The sequence below is a fragment of the Miniopterus schreibersii genome, assembly GCF_964146895.1.
Source record: "Miniopterus schreibersii genome assembly, chromosome: 5".
Classification (NCBI taxonomy): domain Eukaryota; kingdom Metazoa; phylum Chordata; class Mammalia; order Chiroptera; family Miniopteridae; genus Miniopterus; species Miniopterus schreibersii.
This window is the reverse complement of record NC_138106.1, coordinates 47,830,280-47,857,648: the sequence shown is the minus strand read 5'-3', so window position 1 is coordinate 47,857,648 and position 27,369 is coordinate 47,830,280. Positions and strand designations below refer to the sequence as shown.

The following is a 27,369-nucleotide window of genomic DNA, read 5'->3' as shown; positions in this document are numbered from 1 at the left end:
GTGTGGGCCACATGGTGGGTGGTGGATTCCATTGTGTTGACCACATTGCTCATAAATTCTCAGCTATGGCTGCTGGAACTTTACACTTTTCTACTATCAGCTCTGAGAAGTAGGAAACAATGGTTGTCTTTTCACATTTGTGATCCTAAGGGTTTTTTTCAAAGCAGCAATTAAGGGGCTAGTGGCAGTGAACACTAGGGCGTTTGTGTCACCAGCAGTCTTGTCCACAAGTTTGGAGCCATAGACGGCACCTGAGAGCCTCCTGCTCACAACTGGCCACGTAGATACCAGCGCACAGTTATCCCAGGCGGAAGCAGACTCCAGGGAGGCTGGGCAGCTCCCTGAGGTTTTGCAGCCAGCAATAGTGGAGTTGGGATTTGGACTAGCCCCAAGTGACTCTTTCTGCTCAAGCACTCTGCCTCTGGGGAACTAAATAACCTTGTTCCTGGTGTCTAGGAAGGATTTGTGATGTATTGTAGACGCTGCCGTACCTAGGTACCCCCAGCCTGGTTCCCTTGCCCTGCTCTTCCTTATCATGACCTCCTCCACGCTGGTCACCCATGGGGCAGCCTCCCTTTCCCTTCCCGGCCCAGATTTGGTCTGAGACACCCGGCTTCTCTCTTTCCTCCTCACCCCCACGTGCACACCCCATCCCCTGTAGTGTTCCTTCTTCTTGTTCCCGCCTGTGGGGCACTGCTAAACACGACAGCAAGCTTTCCAAAGGCCCCTCTTTGCTGTCCTATCTGTTTCACCAGTTTGCTCAAAGTTTGAAAGAACTTGAGGAGCTCACAAACCTCCAGATGCCTGGAAGGCACCGAGATTTCCTGAGCTGCCTAAAGAGCTATGAATGCCATTGTTCATGCTGGGATATCAGCACTTCTGTGGGGCTTTGAGGGGACAGTGGTGGTGGGCAGGGCAAGAACTCTCACCCCTCCTCTCCTTCATCAGAGGAATTCCTGGTGAGCCCCTGGAGCCAGCCATGCCGAGCCAGTGGGGGCTTTGTGCCAGGGGGCTGGATTCTGTAAGGGCTGCTCAGGCCCCAGGGCTTGCTCTGAGCTCTGCCTGTTTTTGGTCTTCCAGTCCGCAGCCACCACAGCCCCAGGTCCCCGAGACTCCCTGGGCAGATGAGGGCGGCTCCGTTTATCACCTGACCGATGAAGACTTTGACCAGTTTGTGAAGGAGCACGCCTCTGTCCTCGTCATGTTCCACGCCCCATGTGAGTGGAGCCTTGTTCCTCCCCACCACGTCCTTCCCTCCCTCAGCCTAGGACAGCGCTGCTCTGGGACCTGAGTCTACTGAGCGCTTGTTTGTCAGATGCCTCCTCGGTGCCAGGGGTGCTCTAGTGATAGCAAGGTCCCTGCCTTCACAGTGCACACAGCCCACCCTGTATCACTGTGGAATAGCACCCAAGTCCCAGTCAGGCTGCATGTGCCCCTCAGCTCAACCTGGCAGACCTGAGCCTCTTTCTCCAAGTCAGCGTGGATCAGGAAATGCAAATGGGGTTTCCAGAATTGGAGGAATTAGGATCAGATGGGCCCTTTGATATTGCCTAACAGTAGTCACCCCTCATCTTACAGGCGGGGAAACTGAGGCCCCGCGAGGGCCTATATGTTGCCCTGCAGCTGGGAGGGCACAGTGAGGCCAGGCTGGAGCCTCAGACCCTCCAGCATCTAGAAAGCCTTCCTTCTGCTTCACTGGGGTCGGTCATAGCCTGAAGTGGCCACAGTGGATCAAGTAAGGATAATGGGTGAAGCTGTAAAATGTGTTGACAATATGGCTGGAAGGCCTGTAGCTCAGGACTTTTCTAGGCCAGTATCCTTCCCATTCCCATGAAGAATGGAAATTGATTGTAATTTCCAAGAGGGAGAAGGCTGCTCTTGTAAGGTGAACAAGGATGGTGTGAGAGCAGGGAGATGACAGCCTGGGGCACAGAGCTCCTGGGAGCCGAGGCTGGGAAAGAGCGGGCCCATCCCAATGGTAGGAAGAAGGTGGGAGGAAAAGCAAAAAATAACTACTGATTAGGGTCATAATTGTTCAGTCCATAGTCAGTGACAATCTGTTTTTATCATCTTCATTATAGGGATCCTCATACTAGCAGTTGTGACTACCCTATGGTGATAAAGTGGCTTCCTACAGGGTCATCTCCTTTTAACTTTCCCACAGTGCGAATATGATTAACCTCATTTTACAGATGTGGAGACTGATGCACAAGGAAGTTACAAAAATTGTTCCCTGTTCCGTGAGTCTTGTACTGCTGACCCCTGGTCTGCGCGCTCCCCCCCCCCCCCCCCCCAAGCATCACATGGGTGTGGTTAGGTGGGAATTGCTCATAAATGGATTACTACTGGGAATTTTCCCAGCTCCTTTTTTCTTATAAGTGCCAAGTTCTTAAGATAATCCAAAGGAAAAGTATTCCCTTCAGCCCTTTTCCTTCTGGATTTTTAGGAAATGGACACATACACACACAATCCAAAACACTTAAGTTTCAAAAACCCTCCTGATTAAGGGCAGTGACAGTTAGGGCCTTAGGAGCAGGTCACCCCTGGCCCTACTAGGGCCTCAGTGGGTGTCCCTATGGTTGGAGGTACCTGGAAAACTGCCTGCCAGGCACCACTGCAGTACCCTCCCTAGCTGAACTGTGCTCTCCCAGCCAGTCTCAGAGCTGCTGATGGAAGTAAGTCTTGCAGGAAGTTATGTTGAACCTAGAGCTGAAATCACCCTGCCTGCATCCCTCTCCCTGCAGTAAAGCAGGTGCAGGCTGGCTGTTTTCAGTCGCCGCTGGGAACTTCACCATTGTGTTTCCGTCCTTCTGGTCTGCGTCAAGGAAGCCCAACCCGGCTCTGGAAAGAGTGCAGAGCGGTTTGTGGTTTATGCATTACAGCGTGAAGAGTAGGTGTCCCCTGTGATGAGTCCTGTAAATTATCCAAAATTATGGACCAGATAGATTGGAATCATTTAATAATTGTTTATTAAGCACTTTCTTTTTAACAACCCTGGTTGCAAGCTAGGTGTGTTTTGTCTGTTGTTTTTTGTAGTCATAAGTTGTGAGCAATCCATTGTAGTAGCTGATGCTTATAGGGTCTTGGGACCAGGAGCCCCACTATAGGTTCCCTCCTCTCCTGTCCCTCTTATAATACTTTCTCTTCCCTCCCTGAACCAGAAGGAGATCACTCATTACCCCTCCCCCAACCCATGGGCATAGAATAGAGTAAGGGCTTAACGAATGAGAAAATGAACAAATGAAGTTGTTCTAGAGCTAAATTAGAATTAGAGAAGAACTGGAAACCAGGTGGCAGCTTTTGTTTTCCCCATTAGTCATTATTAATTAATGTTATGAATAATACCCTGCTCTGTGCAGAGCCCTGCTGAGGAGCTCTGATTTCAGACTTAGCAAATGGAGCTGTCAGAGACTCCTCTTAGTGGGTGTCTGCCAGTTAGGGACGCTGCACTCCCTGATGAGGTGCCTGCCAGCCTCTGGCTCTGCACATGTGTGCGTGTGTGGGACTGGCAGAGAGAGAGGGCTCAGGGCAGAAGCAGGAGGTGAAGCTCCCTGATGAACTCCCTGTTCTCATCAGAGGGGAGTGGCTCTGCATCAGACAATCTCTCTACACCATCTTTCTTACCTAGGAGCTTGGTCTGCAGCTTGGACAGGGATGGAATGTGTGTGGTTTAGAGGGAATGCGGAGCCCAGGCGAGGTCAGCTGAGAACAGAGAGCTCCCAGCTGCCTAGCTGTGTGTCATGCCAGCTGCTCCAGGGAACCCACGGTGATCAGGGAGCCACTTTTGGGGTGTTTGAGAAAAGGAAAAATGTCAGGAGGCCAGAGACTGGCAGTGCTGTCCCAGGTTTCCCAAGTGTAGAAAAGATGAATTCTGGAAATCACAATATTACAGGTTTTAATCCCAGACCAAATAGAGAGTGGTTTAGAAACAGACCATTGTGGAGACTTAGAAAAAGAAATTGGGCTCTGCCAACATAGAAGACCATAGATTCTACTAGGGATTGCCACACATCCTTGGTTTGTTTCTTGGGATAAGATTACTAGATGGGTGAATTAGCATGTCTATCAAAAGTGAGTTGCTGTTTCCTGACTGCCAAGCAGAGAGCCTGGTGGGATGCGGCCTCCTGCGGGGGGCATCCCCTTGACGCTCTTAGTGCAGGCTGGCCTGGTTCTGTCTAGAGGGTGCTTGCTACTTGTTTTTTAACCAGCGGTTTCGTTAGAACTATAAAAAGCAAGACATACTTCTAAATCTGCGAGGGTTAGAGTTGGGAGAGGATAGCTAGGTAAATTATCGAACAATTGCACCAAGATTTTAAAGAATCCCAACAGACTGAAATAGTTGGGCTGAAACCAAAAAGCTGCATTAATTTTTATGTCGTTTTTGCTAATTAGAAAGGAATGCATGTACGTTTATCAAGGGTTACTATAGGAAACTATAGAGAAGAAAATGAACATTAATCCTGATACTGTCTCCCAGGAAGATCCATGGTCTCTCTCTGAGGGTTATTTCTGAGAGTAAGTGCTCCCTGTTTGTTTCTTTCCTAGCCCAGCTTTGAAAGGCCAGGAGAGACGGGGTCTTCAGCTTTCCTCCTGACCAGGCAGTGCTTTCTGGTACCTGTAGGTTCCAGGGCAAGTCCCTGGATTCTCTGCCTGGAACCTTCATGGGTGCCTACTGAGCCACACTCCTAGGTTCTTGGCAGGAAAGGGCACAGGCATGACTGTTTAATTGTCAAACACTCCACACACCCACTGCTTCTTTATTCTTTTCCCCAGATTTCGTGCCACTTACTTCCCCTCTCAGCCTCTCCTCTCACCTCCTCACCTGCCTTCTCTCTCCCAGCTGGAGTTGTAGAAATCCCACTCATATTCTCATATCTGACATCTGAGTTGTCACTGAACAAATAAGCATAGGCTCGGCCTCAGGGCTGGGGCCCGCCACAGAGGCTAGCTCCACTCCTGCCCCAGGTCATATGAGAGATCAGGGGGAACTGAAATTTAAAGCAGGTTTGCCCCATGGGTCCCCCCTTCCAGGAGCGGCCAGGCCTCCTGGGAGGACAGTCTGAGTGGGCAGTGTGCTTGGAGGGGGGTCTGTGTACCAGGAGGGATGAGGACTGAGCCTGGGCCCCAGCCTTGGGGCTGGCATCTCCATTGCTCAGCACCCCCTCCTTTGTCATCCATCGCAGTGGAGAACCTGGGTGGATGTGGGAGGCTGCAGCCCCAGGCCCAGCTCTCCAGTCTCACAGCAGACAGAGATGGTGTCTGGAAAGGGCGTGGCAGCAGGATGGCAACTGCCCCTCCTTGGTGCCTTTTCTTTCTTTCTGCAGCTTCCTGAATGAGAAATCAGATTGTATTTTGTCACTGATCTTCTCTTGTCCCCGTCTATTTTGCTGCAATAACATCCACCTGCTCCTCCCTCTCCATGTATCTCCAGCCCTTCGTTAGGCCAGGGAAGGACTCGATGCCATATTAACACTACCTGAGTGAGTGTCCCACGTGTGGGTTGCTAAAAGGAAGGGTGTTGCTCAAGAGCAGCTTGCCTCCCTCGCGGGTGCTGAGGAGTAGACAGGGAATCCAACAAAAGTGCTGCTGGGGGACCAGAACAACCCCTTGCCGCCCCCTACCCAGGGCCCTCGGGCCAGCCAGCAGCTCTGCCCTGGTCCTCCCCCTTTCCTTGGCAACAGGCCCCATGAGATGTTCTCTTTGCCACAACCTGCCACCAGCAGGTATGTGCTGTGGTGGAGGCCGCTGTGCCTCTGCCCTCCAGGAGCTGCGCTGTCTGTTGGGTGGCAGGTCCCTTCCTGAGTCTAGACTTTCTCTTTCTTTATTGCAGTCTTATTCTCAAAGTAATATGTGATCTTTGTAGAAAATTTAGAAGGTACAGAGAATTATAAATGATTAAGGAAAAAACAACTATAATTCATAATTCAGAGGGAACCACGTTTCTCTTTTTGGCATCATTCTTGCTAGTTTCTTCTATTTTTCCCTTGTTTTAACTTTTATTTATTAAATTAACATACAGTTAAATTGATTGTTTTCTAACATATGTACAGATTTGTAAACTATCATGCCATAAAACTCCTTAATGTAGTCACTTTTGTTTTTTAATTGCATAAATAATTTAAGCATAATATTAACATTTTTGTTACTGGTCATGCAAGGTTCAGGGGATACGTAAGAACACAGTGCTCCCCACCCCGTCTTCCTGTCTTCCTTCCCAGGTTTGACCTCTGTTAACACTTGGCATATCCCCCTTCTGTGCTTCTACCTAAATAAGGGGTTTTATTTTTTATGTAAAGAGGATCATTCCCTATCCATTTTTCTGTGATTTGCTTCTTTTTACTCTCCAGTAGGTCTCAAAGATGTTTTCATGTAAATGTAGGTGTTGGCATGCAAATCTATCTCAATCCTTTTAATCACTGAATAGTGTTTTACAATTTAGAGATGCTGTAAATCATAAACCATTCCTTTGATGACAGATATTCGCCTCCAGTCTTCCATCATTCACACATTGCAATGAACACGTGTAAACATATGTATTTGAGAACATGTCTAAATATTTGACTATTTCCTGAAATTTGTGAAGTTGCTGGGCCATGGGCTAAGTATGCTTGAGCTTTTATGGATCTTGCCACCCTGTCCTCCAGAAAGGTGTCACCACACCTGACTGTGTGTGACAGAGCCTGCGTCTTTGCTAGCATGGATACTGTCATCCTTTTCTGTCCCTGCTAACTTGGGCAAAAGGGCCACTTTTCCACAGCTTCTGGCCTCCAGGAAAGTCGGGTATCTTTTCTTGTGATAATTAGCTCTCCTTATTTCTTCTGTGAACCACCTGTTCATACCCTTTGCCCATTTTTCTACTGGGTAGTTGTTTGTTTTTCTTCTTGACCTAGAACTCCATTGTTATGGATATTTATCTGTTATCTATGTTCCAGATGTTACCTGTTATCCATGTTCCAGATGTCCTCTGTTAGTCTGTTGCTTGCTTTAACTTTTTTTAGGGTGCCTTTCATTGTACAAAAGCTTTACATTTTTAGTAGTTAAATAACAGCTAGAATATTTTTTGAGCACTTATGGATCAGCCATTGTTCTAAGCACTTTCCACATATTAACTCATTCAGTCTTTACAACAAAAACCTATGAATATATCAAGATTATCCCCATTTTGCAGGTTAGGAAGAGGAGGCACCAAGAAGTCAAGAAACTTGCCAAAAGCCACATAGTTAAAAAAAGGGAGCCCAAGCCTCAGCACTGAGCCTTCTGCAAGTCTGCCTTTTTCCATCCCAACCTCTGGGTTTCATGGGCTGCTTGGGAAATCCACCCCTAAGATGTAAAAATAGTACACTATATTTTGTTATAATATTTTTGGCTTTATATTTTGTTCTTTAATTCATCTGGATTTTTCATTTACTTATTGGGCCCTTAGAAGGAAGGGATTTAATTTTACTTCTTTCAGTCCCTTTTTCTGTGCACCTGTTGTTTTTTTACATTTTTCTCAACAATATCTTATATGTATTTTCTTAGTTATTAAAAATGCTTTTTTGTACATGCTTTTTGAGCTCACATAATATTCCATTGAATCACAGCACCATCAATTACTTAACCAGCATCATAATGTTGATGGTTGGAGTTGTTTGCCCTGTTTCCTCATTGTAAATCATGCTGCACAGAGTCATGCGTAAATATTTGTCCACGTGTCAGATTACTTCCTTAGGATAGAAGCCTGGAAGAAAAAAATTAAAAGCTTGTTATACACATTTTACACTAACATAAAGGAAGAAAAAAACCCAAATCTTTCTTTGCATAAGAAGAGGCTTGTGTGATGAATGGAAGCATCCATCAGTGTATGGGTTTGCCCGAGGGTGTCTGTGAGTGTGTACAAGTCGGCTTTGGTGTGTACACAGCTGGAAGCCTGAAAAAAAGCTCTGAGGTGTTGAGAGGAGTGGGAGGTATTCACTATGTTAAGACATCAGTGTGTCTGCTTGCATCTGTGGGCACTCCCCTCCCAGGCAGGCCGGAGCCAGGGTCCAGGCAACACAGCAGGAATGTGGGTAGGAAAATCCAGGCTCCTCTAGAGTCCCAGGTACCAGGGAGCTTTCCAAATTAATCTGGTCCTCTGGAAAATTCTGCTCCAGGATCTAGGAAAGTCTTCATAGCTGCTTTGCAATAAAATCATAAATATAATTGAAGATAATGGAGTCCAGAGGAATCTGAAGGCTTGAGGTTGATGGGAGGCCAATATTCCCACAGCCAAAGAGTGTGATTGAGGAGTTGATGCGTAGCCTCTGTGCCAGGTCATGAAAATCAGCGTAAGTGCACTTACACAGATGATAAAAACCCAACAAGGAAGTTTGGTGATAAAACTTAATGGCCTATCAAATCACAATCAAGACACTAAAATGCAGCGGGCCGGAGTCCTGCTCCGGATAACCCCCCTCGTCTGGCTCTCCTGCCGCCAGGATATCCTGAAGGCCAGGCCCAGGAAGCTGGAGCTGGGGTCAAGGTGACACCACCCGTGACCTAAGCTCCCCAGAACAGACGGGTGCCAGCCAGGTCTTTCTCCTCAGGGCCTGGCCAGTCTCCCCATCATAAACTTTGTTTATAGAAGTTTATTGCTTAGCCTTAGTACTTGTTCAGGGAGCAGAGGGAATTAATGTTAGAAGTGAAAACCATAACTATATCAAGGGTATATACATATGGGAAACTTTAGAACAACATCCATGGGTGTTGGAGATTTCCAAAGATGTTTTTTAGACCTAGTAAAGCGGGAAATATATAAATGGTGCTGGCGAGGGGAAGTACCTGCACAGTAATTGCCTTGGTGGCCAGTTATACTAAATAGAGGTGGTTAGTCAAAGTAGCAACTATTTAGGCGCAAGGCATGACTTGCCCCAAAAGAATTTAGTCCAGCCCAGCTGGCATGGCTCAGCAGTTGAGCATTGATCTATGATCTAGGAGGTCGAGGTTCAATTCCCTGTCAGGGCACATGCCCGGGTTGCAGCCTCAATCCCCAGTGGGGGGTATGCAGGTGGCAGCTGATCAGTGACTCTCATCATTGATGTTTCTATCTCTCTCCCTCTCCCTTCCTCTCTCTGAAATCAATGAAAATCTATTAGAAAAAAATACATATTTTAGTCCAGTTAAATCTTGCTATCACAGGTATAAACCTGAACAATATAGCCACGAGGTTAATACAGTCAAAAAGTGTGTGGAACACCATCATCAGTACCAGGGATGCAGTGGTGAGCTTGACAGACAACTAGGTCTGTCCAGAGCTTATGATCCAGTTGGGGGGATGGATAGGAAACAAGTAAGCAAGTTACTCTAGCTGTTTTGAGTCCAATTGAGAAAATAAATAGGATACTGGAAGAGATCATGATGAGTGAGGCTTTTTTGGGTTATGTGACCAGGGAATTTCTCTATAGCCCTGAAATTTGTATAAAAGTGTGATTGAAATAAAGGGCTGGGCCATACAAAGACCTGGGGGAAGATCGTGTTTGGGGCAACAGTGTTAAGAGCTCTGAGGTAGAAGTGAGCCTGGTATGATAGGAGAACAGAAAGAGAGCCAGGGCTGTGGAGTGGAGGGCAGGAGGGAGTTGAGTTTGGAGGGGTCAGGTGGTGTGGAGCTTGTGGCCAGGGTAAGGAGTTTGGATTTTGATGTACCTGCCATGGGAAAGGTTTAACCAGGGGAATTTTTATCTGATTTGTGTTTTAAAAAGATGCCCTGCCTGCAGACTGAAGGGTCCCAGGTTTGATTGCTGCCAAGGGCATGTACCTGGGTTGCAGGCTCAGTCCCTGGCCTGTCGGGGCACATACAGGAGGCAACCAATCGATGTGTCTCTCTCATATTGATGTTTCTCTCTCTCTCTCTCTCTCTCTCTTTCGTTCCCTTCCACTCTCTGAAAAGCAATGGAAAAATATCCTCAGGTGAGGATTAAAAAAAAAAAAAAAAAATTTAAAAAGATGCCCTGATTGCTCCTAAATATCTGAAGACAGAAATATGACGGGCGCAAGGCAGTACAGAATTAAATGCCACAGAAATATATGAATAAGAAGTATTTTGTGAGTAGGACAGAAATAGGCGGTTCTGTGGGGCTGAACCTTCCGCAGTGGATTAGGCAAAGATTTCTTTGTCTGAGCTGGTACTCATTCTTTTCTCCCAGTGCCCCTGGGAAAGGGCCGAGCTGTCTTGCAGAGGAGGCAGCAGGGGACATCACCAGAGCCTCTGTGCATGGGAATGGTTTCTCTCTATTTTTTCCCACAGGGTGTGGACACTGTAAGAAAATGAAGCCAGAGTTTGAGAGTGCAGCGGAAGTCCTCCACGGAGAAGCAGAAGCAGGCGTAAGTATCCTTCCCTTAATCTCCCCCCACCATTCTTGTCTGAAGAATCAGTGACATGAATCATTGCAATGACTTTTCCCTGCCAGCTCTGCAGCAGCTCTCCCAGTCCCTGGAGACCTGTAGTACTTCCACGCTTCCAAGTAGACAGGCCTTAGTCAGACGGGTGGGGCCCTACCAGGGGTTCAGAGAGACAGTGGGGTCGCATTCCCATGCCCATCCAGGTAACCTCTGTCAGGTCATGGCTCTGAGGTAAAGCCCCAGGATTCTTCCGCTTTTCTCTGGGACCCTGGCTATTGGGAACAGCCACAGGCTACCCAGCCCGCTTGGTGGGGCAGATTTAAAAGCCTCATCTCAGCCCATAATGTGAAATGATGGACATGCCAGTGTTCATTCATTCCCTGGGATATGTGAGCCCAGGGGCCAGCCACCCCCCAGTGAAGTCCTGGCAGGTCTAGGGTGGGCTGGGAGCTGTTGTCTGGGCTCCTCTGCTCTGCTAGCACGGTGTCTGAGGCTGTCATGCATGCTTGGCCTCTCCCCCATCCCAGAGCTCTGGTGTCCTTGCAGCTGTCGATGCCACTGTCAACAAGGCCCTGGCAGAAAGATTCCACATCTCCGAGTTTCCCACATTGAAGTATTTTAAGAATGGAGAGAAACTTGCAGTGCCTGTGCTCAGAACAAAGAAGAACATTATTGAGTGGATGCGAAAGTAAGTCTAATGGCCTTGATGGGACATCTTGACTCCTGGCTGTCAGCCACCAGAGACGGCCTTGAGGAGGGGAATTAAACCTTAAGAGCTACTGTCCTTGGCTCAGGGCCACGGGATCCTAGACAGATTTGACTTCCCCAATCCTAAAGTCTCCTCTGGTGTGCTCACCACATGTCCTCACCCAGCAGGTCACATAGCCTTTCTGGATGCAGCTTCATCAGCTGCAGTAAGCCTGTGTTTCTTTTTGTAGAGGACCCCCTTCCCCCTTTTCCAAGGTTTTGGCCCCAGGTTTCATCATCTGCACTTTTCCCCATCCCCTTTGAATGAAGGAAACACTCAGCTCTTCACATCGACAGCCAGACTCACTTGGATCCAGGTTTGCTGGTGGCTCACTGGGCCTCCTAACTGTCCACAGTGCAGCCTGCGGTGTTCTGGGGTTGAAAATAAAGATTTCAGAGAGCTCCATCTGCCTGCATATTAGTTTGCTAGGGCTGCCACAACAGGGAACACAGACCAGGTGGCTTCATTGCAGAAGTTTATTTTTTCATAATTCTGGAGACCAGAAGTTCAAGACCAGATGTGTCCAGGGTTCGCTTCTTCTGAGGCCTCTCTCCTTGGTGGTCTTCCTGTGCCCTCACGTGGTCTCCCCTCTGTGTCTGTGTCCTCATATCCTTTCTTAAAAGGATACCGGGAAGATTGGATTAGGGCCTGCCCCCCATGGCCTCGTTTTAACTTAATTACCTCTCTACAGACCCTGTCTCCAAATACAGTCACATTCTGAGGTACTAGGGGTTAGGACTTCAGCATATGAATATGGGGGTGACACAGTTCATCCCACAGCAGCCTGCAATTCCAGAGAACCTGAGTAACCTTGCAATTACTGACTCAGGGATCCTCCACCTTACCCCAGGACTTTGGAACATGCAGTTCATAACATTTCCCCGTCCTGTGAGGGACTAACTGGGCCGTCACACAGTTGCCCTGGGAAATGGAGGAAGTCTCAGGCCTTGCTTGACAGGCAGAAATTGTTAGGACACAACTGAGGAGCCTTTTTCCTATCTACAACCTTCCCCCAACACACACATGCACACACATGCACACATACGCACGTGCACACACAGATGCGTGCACGCACACACATATACACACAACTTGAATATTCGAGGCCATTTCCTCATTTCTGCTGAGGGTGGGATAAAGTAAAAGAAGACATTCCAGCCTTGGCAGAGGTCCCTGGGACATGGTATAATGACATCCATGTGAGAACCAAGACTTTAGAGTCACAAAGTGACATGAGAACTGCAAAATAGCAACATCTAAATTGAGTTACTCTATTAGGACCTCGGACCTGACTTGGATGTATGTCAGCGTCACCTGGTGTTGAGGTGCTTATTTAAAGCACAGCTTCTGGGCCGCTGTCCTGAAGCTTTGATTCAGGAAGTGTGAATGGGACTCTCAGCCATAGTGTTTTGAGAAACCCCAGCTTACGGAATGAATGGGAATCAAGTTCCCACTAGGTCCAGAGGAAGCCCCTGACGAGGTGGGTGGGCCGGTGAGCTCCTGGTCTCTGCTCCCCCCACTGTCCTGCTCATTACGCAGGTGGATTCTAAGAGTATCCAGGCCTTTGTCCTAGGGACCAAAGGGGACTAGGGGTTCACCTCCAAAAGGGACATGGCGCTCACTTCCCTGGTCCTTCTAGTGTGGAGGCAGGTTGCTATTCACCCCACCTCAGCCTTGCTCTAGTGCCAGGGCTGATTCACTGGGAGGGGTGAAGCCAGGTGGGGGTTCAGGCAAGGTCCTTGGTAGTTGCACATGTGGTTAGGGTGCCGAGGGAATCAGGAGCATTAATCGAGACTAATCCCTAGACACAGATAATGAGCATGAGGATCTCTGTCCGTTCTGTACACAGTCACCCGCTGAGTGCCTGAGAAAGCACTCTGTGAGAGCATGGACTTTGGGGTCCAAGATACTGCTCAGGTTGGGACCCCCAGCCAGTTCCTTGACCCTGCTAAGCCCCAGTTTCCCATCTGCAAAATGGAGATAATACTTTCCCCATAGACTTGCCTAGAGAATTAAATTAGACTGTTGTGCTTAGCATAGTGCATGGTGTGGAAATACTCACAGAAAGGAAGCTGTTTTTGTTTTTGATGCTGGCTGTCATGTGGAGCTGTGACTGACAGCATCACCACATAAGTAGTGGTAATACCTTCCCGCCTTTGCAGAATGTTTTTGTGTCTGTTACCCCGTCTCATCCTCAGATCCTACTGAGGCCAGCATTTTTATTCCTATTTCCTCAATGATGAAACTTAGTTCAGAAAGGTTAAGGACCTTGCCCAGAGATAAATAGTACTTCTTTGGGGGAGCTTGGAAGGACTCCTTCAGGAGGAGCATGAACAGCAGGTGGCTCTGAGATGCAGAGTCGAGGCTTGTCACCCAGAAGCAGGGCGAGCAGACTGGGTTGGGAAAGGCTACCGTGTTTCAAGGCTTGTGCACAAGTGGCCTTGCTGCAGGCAACTGAGACATACCTACCAGCAGGCCAGCCTCCGGAGGCAAGATTCAGGGATAGGACAGAGCAGAGAGGTCAGGGGGCAGTGTCAACCGCCTAACCAGGATTTATGATGGGACCCAGAGGACAAAGAAAAGGGAGGAAGGCTGGGAGGGGCGTCTTTGTTATGAGAACAACCGGCCATTAACCTAAGTGGAGATATTGGGGGGGTTGACTTGGGGGGTGTGGAGGAGGGGGAAGAGGAGTACATTCTAAGTCTTGTTGGGATTGGGATGACAGTGGGATCTCCTGGTGGAAATACCTGGGAATTAGGGGGCTTGGGGGAGAGATCAGGACTCGAGTCATCCTCAGGCATGGAGATTGTGGAAGCCACGCATATGGGTGAGATCTTTTGAGAACTGCAGGAGCTGAGAGATAGAACTGGAAAAAGAGGGGGCTGTGGGAAAGGTGGGGAGGTGCACTCTGCAGGCTCTCTGCAGAGAGGGCTCTGAAAGGTGAGAGTGGTCATGGGGTGTCTGGGTGCAGGGGCAAAGGAGAGACTGCAGGGGGGATGTGTCAGCACTGGGAGCAGACAAATCCCCCAGAGACACTTCCCAGAGAAGAGAGAGAAGCATGGTTGTAGAGAAGGGGTCAAGGGCAACAAAGGCTTTTAAAAGGCCCTGGAGGTCTATACTTCTGTGAGGCAGGTGGAGGGAACCAGTGGACAGAAAGCGAATGAAAAATTACAAGCATTTACTGAACACCTGTCATTTATTAGAGCATATAGGGTCTCAGCAACTGTTAGTTGCTTGGCTGACTAGTTGCTTTACATACGCCTCCTGCTCTTTATAAGGATCCCAGGAAGTAGGTATCATTGTACTCATTTAATAGAAAAGAAAACAGAAGTGCAGAGGAGTTTAGTAACTTATCTAAGTTCACACAGTTGGTAAGTAATCTGGATTTGAACCCAGACCACCGCACTCCTTGGCCTGTGCTCTGTCCACCAGAAAAAAGGTTCAGGAACAGGAGATAATGGAGAGCCTTCAGGGTCCCAGAAGAAACAAGAGGGAGGGGGAGGGGAGCCCTGTGGAGGAGCTTCTATGCCCATAACAAGGAGATGACAGCCCATACCTGGAGAGGCTGCCCTGCCCCAAGAGGGGCTCAGTTCTTCCACACCTTCATAAAATGGCTCCTCATTTGGCTCTTCTGAGGGAATCAGATATCTTTGCTGATAGTACAAATTTTTTCATGTTTAAACTGAGGTTTTAAATTAAATTTTAGCAAGGATGCAAAGTGATCTCTCTCATGCTCCCCTGCGTGGTGGTGGGTGGTGGTGTTGGGGGGAGAAGGTAGAATCATTTGCCTGTGCATGAGCCTCTCCTTATGACTGTGTCCCCTCCACCCTGGCTTCCTGCAGCCCCGAGGCCCCCCCACCCCCAGAGCCCACCTGGGAAGAGCAGCAGACCAGCGTGTTGCATCTGATGGGGGACAACTTCCGGGAGACCCTAAAGAAGAAGAAACACACCTTGGTCATGTTCTATGCCCCTTGTAAGTAGCTGGGGTGCTCGCTGAGGGGTGAGGTAGAGGGGTGGGCCAGGCTGAGCCAAGAAGATGCCCCTGGGACCAGGGCATCTGCAGATGGACTCTGCTTGTCTCTGCTGTAAGCAAGGCTCCCAGTCTCATTCCAGGCCCATGTCCTTCAAATCCAGGGCCCACTTTTGTCTGCCAGCTCTGTCAGGTTCTCTCCCTTTTTCCGGGGAGCGTATCTCATATCAGGCCTAAAATCCTCTGCTTCTGTCTGTGGCAGGGACCTGCCATGTAATTATTCAGTCTCCTCGTGTTCCTGGAATCTTCCAGGCTGTCTGCTTCTCACCAGGCCAATTCCTCCCGCCTCTCGGCTCCCTCCATCCCTCCAGACACTGACTTCACCTTCAAACCTTGAAACCTAGCAGCTTGGAGTTAGCCTTCCGAGGTGGCTTTGAAGCTGTGGTGAAGCAGCCACATTCGAGCTCCCGAGCTCCCGAGATGCTGTGATTAGTTTAAATCAAAGCTTAAGCTGAGGAAGTGACACCCCTCCTAACATGGGTATTTGTGACCTCAGGTTTTGTGTATTCCCATTTTGAAGTTAATTGATACTTAAAAGGCAAGGGCTCTTGAATGTCCCACTCTCTGTCACCCTTCCCTCTCCCCCAGGTTACAGCCCAGCGTCATGGAGTAGGGATAAAAAAGCCGAGCTCTGCAGAAGCCTGGCAGCTCAAGCTAATCATAAACCTGCTGGGTCGCAGCCAGTCTTCCTTTTTGCTCCCCTCCTGCCCCTACTTTTCAAGTATCAATAATCCCTAATGCCTCTCAGCTCTCACTGTCTGGAAGGGGTTGACTCCTGGCCCTGCAGTCCCCCAACCTCAGACACCCACTCTCAGGCGGCTAACACATCCGAATGGGTGGGGCGGTGCTCTCTCAGTTCCCTATAGAGCTTCTCACTGTCCTCACCTGTCCTTAGAGTGTGCCTGGAGGATGTGGGGATTAAGAGGTTAATATCTTCCTTCTGCAGCGTGGGGGGTGCAGGACTGAGACCTAGGAGATTGGATGGGTGACTTGCCCAAGGCCTCGCAGCAAGTTACTGACAGAGCTGTCCCGCAGCCTGGTGCTCCTTTTCTGTCACAGATTCAGTTCAGAGTTGGGGCCTTCTCAGCAGCAAGGGACAACCTGGCTGTAGAAGTATGAGTCCTTAACCAGCTGCTGGGTGGACTTTAGAAAGCTCACACTAAATATTTTCCCCTGGAAGTGTCCGTCTTACCCTCTGACCCTGGGGACTCCTACCCTGCTGGGGTGCTAAGGTTCTCCCTCTAATATCAGCTGTGTGCTGGGTGGTGTCCTGGACCCAGGACACAAGAGAAGGAGGCATTGTTCCTGCCAGGCCTCAAGGGCCTCACAGACTGCCCTGGCAAGAGAACTTTAAACGTAGGGTGAGTCACTGAGCCACTCAACTTCTGGCAAAGGGCTTGGCGCCTATAATCTCTGAACCCTGCTCCAGACTCCTAAGATGTGTTAATCAGTGGGTTAAAACAGTATTGGGGGGCAGGGAACTATTCAAAGACAGACAAATCTATAACACTTTAATAATAAAAATAATATATACTTATTTATAATAGATATATAATATATGCTCATTTATATACTAAGACTCTAAATACTACAGGAAGGTAGATATAAAGTAAAAAACAAAAGCCAACCTCCATATCCCTCCCCAGTCTCCCCTCCCCACACATCCCACCCCCCACCCCTTCACTCTCTCCACCCTTATGTCCCCAGTTTCCACACAGATCTTCCTCCTGCTGTTTCACTGTCTCTCCCGGTTCAAGCCCCTCTTTGCCCTGAATGGTTTGGCCATGGTGACTGCCCTTCTTAGGCCAGCTTGGCTGAGTCTCTAGAATTGGAATTTTCTGTCCTGTCCTCAGTCTTTGTTCCTGTCTCCTCACTCTGGGAGACTTCTCTGGTTTCCTGCTGTACAGAGGTGGTGCCTTTTTTTAAAGAGCCCAAATTAAAAAATCATGCCTCTCTGGCCCACCTGACACCTTGGCAACATCTTTATGCCCTTTCTAAAATCACCTTCCCCTCCAGTTATTCATTCCCTGTGCCCTTTCTCTTGAATAATGAAAAGATTAGATGCAACAGGAGGCCATTCATCTGAGACCTAGATACTCTAAATTGCTGGTAACAGGAGTTTGCACTAGGCTGACAGTTACCTTTGTACTTTCAGTAGGCAAAGAGGTTAGAAATGAGAAATTAGTGATTCCAGATTCAGGGGAACAGGGTAGCTTATTTCTGCCCGGCCTGATGTATTAGTGAGCGTCCACAGCACTCACGAGGGACCTCTAGCTGACCTAGGGCACATTTTGACGAGCCTTGTCACGCAGCACATACATTACACTCTTTAAATGTTTTGATAGCTGTATGCTATCGTTTCTTCACAGTACGAAATTTTCATGAATTTAAGCTATTCTTCCCTCTGTTAGGTCTCATTAGTGAAGTGTTCCTGTAATTGCCACTGAGGCCCTTTAAAAAACATCTGTTAGTATCTGCCATGAGTTAGGTTGTGCTAGGTGCTTCGTCTCACTTAGTTTTAATATAACCCATAACCAGCCTAGCTTTCCTCTCTACTCCTGGGTCAGATGATGGAAAGTCCCTCTAAGCCCCCTCCCCATCACTGGCCACACAGTGCTGGGGCCAGCTGGCCATTCTACCAGCCAGGCCACGTGGGTGGTCCTGCCCATCTCAGGAACGCATTCAAGTGCTGACTACAGATTAAAGTTGTAGCTTACTCTTAGTTTGGTTTCACAAAACCCTTTGAAATGCCAATCATTATTATCTTATTTTTGAAAGAGAGAAAGCAGATGAGCAAAGCCATTCTATTTCCCACCTTGCCTTTCCCAGTGCCTAGGGAGGGCTAGGGGTGGCCTGGGTGTTTGTCAGGAAGTTGGCTGGAGCCAGGCCTCCCCACAGGGCCTTTGGCCTCTCCCACCTGTGTTTTGATGAGAATTAATTACCACAGTCAGGGAAATCCTCCACGGAAAGCAGTCTGTTCTCTTGGCATTGTGTTCAGTGTCTGAGGAATGGTTGAGAGAGGAGGTGGGCTTGGTAAGTAAGGGCCAAGAAAGTAGGTCTGGGCCAGAGCAGCCTGCAGCTTCCCAGGCTCTCTCCTCAGTGGATGCTGCCCTGGGTTCGCTGGGACAAGAGGAGAAAGTGGCCCCACACAGTTGCCAGCCCTGTGCGTGAGACACTGTCATCAGAGCCTAAGGGTCTTAGCACACAGAACAAGAGACAGGATGCCTGCACACCTCTGTGCCATCTGGAGTCACAGGGCCTTGTCTACACTGATGGGCCTCTTCCTGAGGTCGCCAACCTAGGCCCCCCGAGAAGTGTCAGGGACCCCTTGCAGCTTGTCCTCCTCTTAGCCTGACCTTGGCTTTCCTGTTCCTGGATCCGAGGTTCAGGTTGATTGTAGAGTGAAGGGTAGAAGAACAGTGTGAGGTCCAGGGGCCTGGTTTGGCAGCTCTGTCTGGGATGAGGGTGGTGGTTGCTGAGAATGGGGAATTGAGCCCCAAAGCATGAGTAACGGGCTCAGGCAGCATGGTTGCTCCCTCACCCTCCCACCTCACCCCACCTTTCCCAGTTCTACTTTCTCAGTTATGAAATGGAGAGGTTTGCAAGAGAAGGAGGCTTTGTAATAGGCTCAGAGAATCCTGAGCACACATCGCCTTTCTGAGCCCAAAGCTCCCTCTGCACTGGGCTCTTCCACCCATGAAGGCAGCCCTCTGTGGAAGGCTTAGTCTGGGTGTGGGATGGGAAGTTCCCGAAGGTGTGGGCCTTGCACAGGGACACCGACAAAGCCCTCATGCCAACAGCAGACACACAGGATGGTAGTTTGAGTGGCAAGGTTGATGCATGGCCCTGATGTGGGGGGGGGAGGTGTAGGAGTCAGATGAACCCCCCATTCTGTTATGTAGACAGACGCTCCTGGGAAAGCCTCTCTGGAGGTCCCGGGAAGGGCTCCTGGCTCGGCAGCCTCCCCCAAGTACACAACATTCTCTCTCCCTCTCATGCAGGGTGCCCACACTGTAAGAAGGTCATTCCACATTTCACTGCCACTGCGGATGTCTTCAAAGATGACCGAAAGGTACGGATACCCCTCTTCATCTCTTGTCCTGCCTCCAACTTTGCCCTGTCAGCAATTCCCACACCTTCCTCGTTTCCATTCAGTCCCTTTCCCAAATAGGATCTGACGAGACCAGGGGATTCCTGGGAACCAAAACATTCTCTTTTCATAAGGCAGGATAGAGGGGGCTGAATTTATGCTGCAAAATCAACCAAAAGGGATACACTGAGCCATTGCAGCCCTTCCTTGGAAGAGGGGGCTGGTAGAGGGGTTATGTGTTGTTGTTTATTTTAGAACTTGAACCGTTTTACAGTAGGATTTGTACTTGTGCACTACTTAGATAATCAAAAATACAAAATAAAAAATCCAACAGAAGTCAACTATAGGCAGCCAGGGTGAAGGAAAGTAGGCTATGTCTGTGGAGCCTCATAAGTGAAAGGCTCCTGCAGTGTCCCACTGATGAAGCATAAAATTAACAAGCTAGACCTGCAGATTGGATTAGCGTGCAGGGAGTGGGGGCCCCTAAGCACCTCCAACAGCCAGGGCAGGGCAAACTGCCACCCGGTAAGGGCAGTGTGTGGCTGTGGGCCAAGTTGTTGTGTAGCCAGGAGAAGACCCCGGGACTCAGGCTGGTGCATTTTAGCCGCTGCTAACCTATGTGACCTGGGAGAAGTCACATCAACTCTTCAGGCCGTGAGCTCCCTTCTCTGTAAAGTTGGAGTGTCAGTCTAGATGAATATGAAGACCATTCCCAGCCTGGGACAACGTCGCGGGAACCTGTTCCCTGGCAGGCCCCAGAAATGCACCCACACACACGCAGCATAGTCATGCATCTCTGCCATGGTGCCTTATCTTCCTGGCAGAATCCTCAGGCAGAGCGGGGCTGGCTGGACACAGATGCCGGGATCACCTTGAGTTCGCTCTGAGGGAGTGGTACTAATGGGATGGGGAGAGCTTACAGGGACAGCAAGTGAGAGGAAGCCAGGCTGGGGCACAGGCGTGGAGAGTGTGGAGAGTGGGGACACACTGGGGACTCAGACCACAGGACCCTGCTCTAGACTCAGGGAGTCTTGTCATCACCCCTAAGCCCTGGCTGTGCCCTTGAAGGTATCCCTCATGCCTCCAGGAGGGGGTATAAGGACTAGAACCATTCTAACATGTTCCCCATCTCTTACCGCTTGGCCTGCATTGAGAAGGACATAGCAAGAAGGGGGTTCCCATCTTCTGTCTCCCTCACCACCCGTCCCACTTCTGCCACTAGGGCCTGTGCATTCGTCAGGGTGGCTGCTCTTACTCAGGCATCTCCAGGGAGGTCCAGCACAGCCCAGGCTGCCGGTCCCTGCAGGCCTCCCTCACACTGGACATTGGTTGGCATGGGGTGTGGCCTTTTCTCCCTGGAGAACACTGTGCTCTGGATAGATAGCAGAGTGGTGGAGGTATGTGGTCTTCCTGCGCCCCCCACCCACCCCAGCTGCTTAGATCTCCATGGCTCCAGGGTCTGTGAGGCCTCACAACAAGGCCAGGCTAGCTGTGCCTGCAGCCAGCAGCCAAGGGCCAGCCCTCCTTGTCCCCTCTCCCCTCTACTGATGCACAAGAGCCCCATTTTTATGGTGACCCCTCCTTCTCTGCGACATTGATACACCTTTGCTTAGTTGTCTTAACGTGGGCCAGTAATGTTGCTGCCTTTTCCTGGTGTCATTCCATCTGTCTCTCCTTCCAACTTCCTTTATTCCAAGCCAGGGATAATCCTTGTTTTCAGAAGCACACTTAACCTCTCTGTCCTGGGCAGCTGGCAGGCCTGGGGTTCCTGGAGGTGGCTCTCAGTAACCCAGGGGAAGCATTCTGTCTTTCTGGCCTGGGGGCCTAACGTTACTGGTTCCCCATTGCCGGTCACAATCCTAGAGCTATTAGATCAGACTCTTTTGGGGGTGGTTCCAGGAATTGTGATTTGTAAGAGTTGGCTCTTGTGCTGGCCACAGGCTGGCGTTTGGTGACTACTGGTCTGTCCAGCTCTCTCTTTCCACTTATGAGGGATTGAGGCCCAGAGAGGAGCTGTGGAAAGCCCAGTGGGTTATTGCAGCCAGAACTGGATCTCCTGACATCACACCTCTTAGCCGGAATTGTATTTTTTTCCACCCAGAAGCTGGTCCCTGTTCCTTCCCCAATCAATATGCAGTTGGTTGCTCACTTCCATTTTCATAGCCAAAGTCAATATTAGCTCCTACAGAGATTTATTTTACCGAATCAATAAAGCCATGTGAGGCAGCTCATATTTTAGCTAGGGAGCCTTCACTCCCTCCGAGGAGCTTATTGGGCGACTTTAGCAGCTGACAAGCTGAATGGAGAAAAGGCTGCCCCTGTTAGTGTTGGAATGGATTGCATTATGGAAGGGGCCATGGAGGACCAGGATCCAAGGTAGAAGGTTGATGGACACAGGCAGGGGCAGAGGACCATTGAGCTGCAAGGTGGGGCTCGTCTCACTGCACATGCAGGGGTGCCCAGCCTGGGTACAGAGCATGGCGCAAAGTGCAGCTCTCAGCCAGGTATGAAGGTCATTCCAGGAGGGGTTCCTTCCTCTGTGATTCTCCCAGAGGCTGCAACTTTGGCCATGGTGTATATAGTCCCCCCTATGTTTATAAAGCTGTCTGCCCATCAGGAAGGAAAGCTCCCTGAGGACAGGGACCTCATTTGTCCTTGAATTACCTGCAGTCTTTACTCCTGAGACCTCTGTGAATGTTGATTGAATGAAGGAACAATAATATATATGATATTTCTTACAAGTCTCTCATTAATACTTTTTAAAAGCATATGTCATGTTATCCTCACAGTAGCTTAATCAATAGGTATTATTATTTTCCCATTCAAAGACTGACTCTTAGGGAGGTTAAATGAATAGCCCAGAGTTACCCAGCTGGAAAAGGGGAGCATCAGAATCGAATAAACAGGCATTGTCAGAGTTTTTCCAGAAGCCTGGGGGGCTTGGGAGATGGTCTCAGGAAGCTGCTGAGGGAGGGGATTGAGGAAGGGAGAGGAGACAGAGAAGGAACCAGAGCAGGGGTGTTAATGAGCAGATTAGCTCATTGGTAACTAAGCTATGCCTAGAGACCTGGCCAAGGGGATATGTCCTTAAGCCCTGTCCATCCCTGGCCTGCCCTCTAGCTTTCTGCAGGCAGGATTTGCAGGTGCCAGTGGCAGGTGCTGGGCTACGGGGACACAGCAGGACACTGACAGCCAACTACCATGAAATAAACCTAGAAGTTAGTGGTGAACATTTGGTGCTGTGGGTGAGTTCAGTGCAACTCTTGAGTGAGTGTGAAGGGGCAGGCATTTAGGTGAAATTGGGAGAGATGAGAATGGTTTATTTGCTGCCTTCTTTCCAAAGAGTCCATGCCACTTCCTTTAGAGATGCTGCACTTGTCTCCTCTCTTATGGAAACTGAGTGTGGAGGAGCCTTTGCAGCTGGAAGTTGCCCTTTTTGTGTGTGCCTGGCAGCTAGGTTAGGTGATTCCAAATAAGAACACATTTTAAATTTAGTAGATTTATAAAATCATACACTACATTTCCCACAGCTCCAGGGCATGTATACAAATTAAGTTTATAATTTAAAGTGGATGCAGGGAGAGCAGCAGCCCAGAGCAACACTCATCAAACACTTTCACAGCATAGCTAGGGAGCACTGGCCCCTGGCAGAGGGCTGGACACAGATAGCCGCCCGGTGCGTGAGTTCTCCCCTGGGCCGGGCTGCCCCGCCTGCCCCGAGAAACAGAACTCGGAAGACAGCCAGAGGATCATCTGCCTCACATTTCTAAATAATTCAAAAAGCACTCTAGAGGGTGAGCAGAGGTTCTTAGAAGCCTGCAGGAGTCAGCCTGCAGGTCTGGTGGATCAGGATCCTCGTGGATGCCAGGGAACAGCAAGTTGAACCTGCCTGAAGGAGATAGCCACCCCTCTGCTCCAGCCAGGCGTTGCCTGTGGGAACACAGGGCAAGTGCTATCCAATGTGGCTTTTAAAGAGAAGCTGGCAAGCCAAACTTTGATATAAAAATCTTCTGGCTTATTTTCTGGGTTGGCAGCTAATTCAGATTTTTAAAAATTCTATATGGGTCAAATAGATCAGGACTGAGAGCCAGATAGGGATTGTGTACAGCGAATTTGCAAACTCTGCTCCATAGAGTCGCACTATAGAGAATGTTGTGTAGCCACAGAGGTAGCAGGGAAGAGGGAGGGCAGGTGAGGGAGGGCAGGTGGGGCGCACTGGTGACCTGAGGGCAGGCCATATCTCCCTCTTCCCTCACTGACTAGTAGCCCTGCTCACCTGAGCACAAGGTCATGGCAGGTAAACGTGACTGGTGACTGTTGTGGCCTGCTGGGCATTCATACCTGGAAAGGGGGCCTCCATTCAAATGTAAGTGACTAGCAGCCAAAGAACTGTGAATTGTGGTTATTCATCACTTCAAGCTGTGGTCATAGTTCAGCCGGAATTCCTTAATGAGTTCTGCTCTCAAAGACCCATGGTCATTCTTCTCTCAGGTCCTGGTGTGGGCGCGTCTCTATTTGGGAGCTCATCACACAGCTGGTTGCCCGCTCATTACTCAGGGCTCAGGTCAGATGTCATCTCAGAAGGGCCTCCTTGGCCATCCTGGCAAAAGCAGCCCTCTGGCTATTGTCTTATCAAATCACCCTCTTTTAATTTCTTCAGAGCAGGCACTGGGCTCAGAAATGATCTCACTTATTACGTCTTTCAGCAGTGAGAATGGCAGTCACTCAGTGACTGAACTTTGTCAAGGTCACCCTGGACCCCTGGCATCTGGAACACACAGCAGGACTTCCATCAATGCCGCCTCTCTCAGAATCGGCCCTCTGTCTTCTGTGATGCTTTTGTATTGCGTGTCGCCAGTACGAGACCCTGTCCCCTCCTTCCCTGCTTTGTGACCCTGAACGGGGAAACCGTTCTGTGTGTCTGCCTTATACCCTCTTTTTGAAAGAACAATAAATAATAAGGAAACACTACCCAGCATGCGGAATTTGTAAGATGGGCAAGAAGAGGCCAAAGGCCAATTTGGGAACCTCTTTCTGACCAAAAACTCTGTTTGCTTTAATCAGTTTCTGGACTGTGCCCCCCTGGCTGGCACTTTCTTTGCCTCCTCCTTCAAGCCTGGCTCAGATGCAGCCGTGCAGAGCGCCTCTGCTCCACTCCCCTGGGCTCTGCCGGAGCCCAGCACCACCTCCATCACACCTCCCATCAAGCCTTGGAATTGACTCTATCTGATTCCCTTTATCTGAACAGGCACTGAACTAGCAGGGACAGAGCTTGTGTATGGGGCCAGCGAGAGCGAATGTAACCACAATCGACACTTACCGAGCACTACCAGTGTCCCAGGGCCCTCCCTGTGCTGATGGGAATTGAGTATTAGTTGGTCAGTGAATGAATCCCACAGTGCCTCCTAGGAAATATCACAAAACCTGCTTTTAAGTCCAAATGTTCTTTATGGTCATTGTACAGTCCCTCGGTATCCTTGGGGGATTGGTTCCGGGGACACATACACACGCACACCACAACAGATACGAAAGTCAGGATGCTCAAGTTTCTTATATAAAATATAGTAGTATTTGCATATGACCTGTATTGACATGTAGGCCACAGCAGGGCGTGCCTGCACATCACTTCATTCCAGTGGGTTCAACATAGTGCTCGGTGCGTGGCAAATTCAAGTTTCACTTTTGGGAACTTTCTGGGATTTTTCTTTATTAGAATATATTTGATTTGCTGTTGGCTGACTCCACAGATGCCAAATCTGTGGGTTCAGTGGGCTGCTGTACTCTTGATTTTAAAAGGTAGCCTGAGCCCGGCTGGGCGTGGCTCAGCGGTTGAGCGTCGACCTGGGATCCAGGCGATCGGGGTTCGATTCCCGGTCAGGGCACATGCCTGGGTTGCGAGCTTGATCAGTGACTCTCTCATCATTGATGTTTCTGTCTCTCTCCCTCTCCTTTCCTCTTTCTGAAATCAATAAAGATATGTTAAAAAAAAAAGTAATCTGAGGTCACTCTAGACTGAGCCCTCAAACCTCACCCATATGCCTTGGAAATAGAAACAGGCACCATCAGACTCAAGGGAGCTCTGGGCTAAGGATGCTGTGCTTTAGCCCCTCCCTGCCACTGAGGAAGGATCACAGTGCAGTCTGTAGAGTGCCCGGGCCTCCGCTCTCAGACTGGAGCCCCCCGTGCTGACCCTCCCTTTCTTGCCTGTAGATCTGCTGTGCTGCTGTTGACTGCGTCAAAGATAAGAACCAGGACCTGTGTCAACAGGAGGCCATCAAGGGCTACCCCACTTTCCACTACTACCACTACGGGAAGTTTGTAGAAAAATATGACAGTGATCGGACGGTGAGTTGGGGAGAGAAATCTACCCAGAGCTCTTTCTGCTGATGGGCAGGGAAACAGCCACTGAGGGGCAGCAGCAAAGGGAGGCCTCCAGAAGTCCCTGAACTCAGCGGGCCCATCAGAGCTGAGAAGGGAAGGGTCTGGGCCTGGCTGGAAGAGGGTCTCCAGAGGTTGTCACAGAAGTCCTGTGCCCAGAGCCCAGGTGGCTTCCAGGGTGTGGGAGAGTTTCCTTGCCCGCTTCTCAGGGCTTCTCTGTAGGCCAGCAGACCCTCCTGGCACCACCAGCTCCCCCCACTGGCTCTGCCGGTTTCTCTGCCCAGAGGAGTGAATACATACATGGAGGGTCAGGAAAGGGGAGTGAGGGAGAAAATGCACGTCAGTATCAGGGGTTAAAATTCCCTTTTTCCTCTCGCTCCCCTTCCCTATAGGAATTGGGATTTACCAGTTTTATTCGAACCCTCCGAGAGGGAGACCACGAGAGACTAGGAAAAAAGAAAGAAGAGTTGTAACTTCTGCCTCAGAGAAAGCTTTCCCATTACACTGTGAATGATACCTGTTTTATTGTTCTTTCTGAATTTCCACATGTCTGAAGACAACATATGGACAACATGTTTTTTAGAGCCACTTATGGCCATTTTGTACAATTTTGAAATAAAATTAAACCAATTGTTTGGTGGTGTGGATTATTTCCACGGGGCCTGTTCTCCCTCCTTCCCAGGCCTGCCCCAGGAGGTGAGAGCCACGATTGGGGTCATTCACACGGAAGACATGAGGGAGGGTGGGTGGCATGCAGTGCTGGCCCCTGTGAGTCATTGGAGAGCAGAACAAGGAAACTGGACCACAGAATCTACTGTTGGAAAATGACAAGTATTGAGAGGAACTACACTAAGATGAGCAGGGAAAATGGGGTGCTGAAGCCAACGGTAACCAAGCATTAGCTCTTTCTGGGTCATGGTTTTGGTCTTGGTCTGTTTTCCTGGAACTCATGTATTTCTGTTTCTCCAGCTATTTCTGTCTTCTCTTCCTCTTTCCATGCCTCGCTGCCTCCTGCCTCTGTTGCATCTTCCAAATCATCTTTCCCACTAGTCCTGCTTTCTGCACCCCTGTGTAACCAACACCCAGCCCCGTGCCCAGAGGTGCCACCAGGGCCCACCACTGCATGCCGTGTCCGCTCGGTATTTCTCCACGGGGAGTAGAACTGCCTCACGCCACTGCCTTGGCTTTAGCTGTAAGCGTGGTCCTGGTACTCGGTGGCACAGTGCAGTGGCCTTGGGGAGTTGCCTGCAGGAATGTTCAGCCCTGTTTCCTGGACCAGCCCCCTCCCTCAGCCTCCGTCCCTGCTGATAGGTCCCTGGAGAGGAGGATCAGAGCCACAGAGCTCCTCGTGGTGTGTTGATGAGGTGTCACTGCACGGGTCTGTTAAGTGAAACGGAAAGTTTTGAGAGTTATTGTTTTGTGCGATGTCCCAACTTCCCAATCCCCACCCCCCACACTGGTTCGGCCTTTCTTTTTTCCCCTAACACCCAGTTCCTTAGTGCCCCACCCCCAAAATTACACATGGAAAATACAGAGCATGCCCTAAGGGAATAAGTTAGCAGCCCAGTTTTGCAGGGAAGGCCTGAGTTTAACTCTCTAGGCAGCGCTGCTTCCTGTGTGGCCAGGACTCAGTTTTCCTGTGTCCCCACAGAGTGATGCAGAAGTTGGCTGAGAGTCTGGCTGATGAGCTTACCAGAGGTGTCACTGCAGTGAGATCACAGGCCGACCTCGGAGGTCCACAGCAGCAGCGGGATGAGGTAGTGCCCA

The 27,369-nt window shown here is 49.6% G+C and overlaps 1 protein-coding gene across 2 annotated transcripts in view; it reads left to right on the top strand.

Moving 5' to 3' along the window:
- Window positions 1-26,235, top strand: part of PDIA5 (protein disulfide isomerase family A member 5) — an 82,083-nt gene extending 55,848 nt beyond the window's left edge. Inside the window, exons 11-18 of one of the 2 annotated variants that reach the window (XM_081137944.1) lie at window positions 1,081-1,217; window positions 2,193-2,240; window positions 10,262-10,338; window positions 10,884-11,044; window positions 14,947-15,077; window positions 19,136-19,206; window positions 25,435-25,569; window positions 25,995-26,235. In XM_081137944.1, the coding sequence (XP_080994070.1) occupies window positions 1,081-1,217; window positions 2,193-2,240; window positions 10,262-10,338; window positions 10,884-11,044; window positions 14,947-15,077; window positions 19,136-19,206; window positions 25,435-25,569; window positions 25,995-26,075 (841 nt within the window). In that variant the 3' untranslated portion in view covers window positions 26,076-26,235. The remainder of the gene's footprint in view (window positions 1-1,080; window positions 1,218-2,192; window positions 2,241-10,261; window positions 10,339-10,883; window positions 11,045-14,946; window positions 15,078-19,135; window positions 19,207-25,434; window positions 25,570-25,994) is intronic. The other variant, XM_081137943.1, reaches the window with a different exon arrangement.
- Window positions 26,236-27,369: the final 1,134 nt, after the last annotated feature.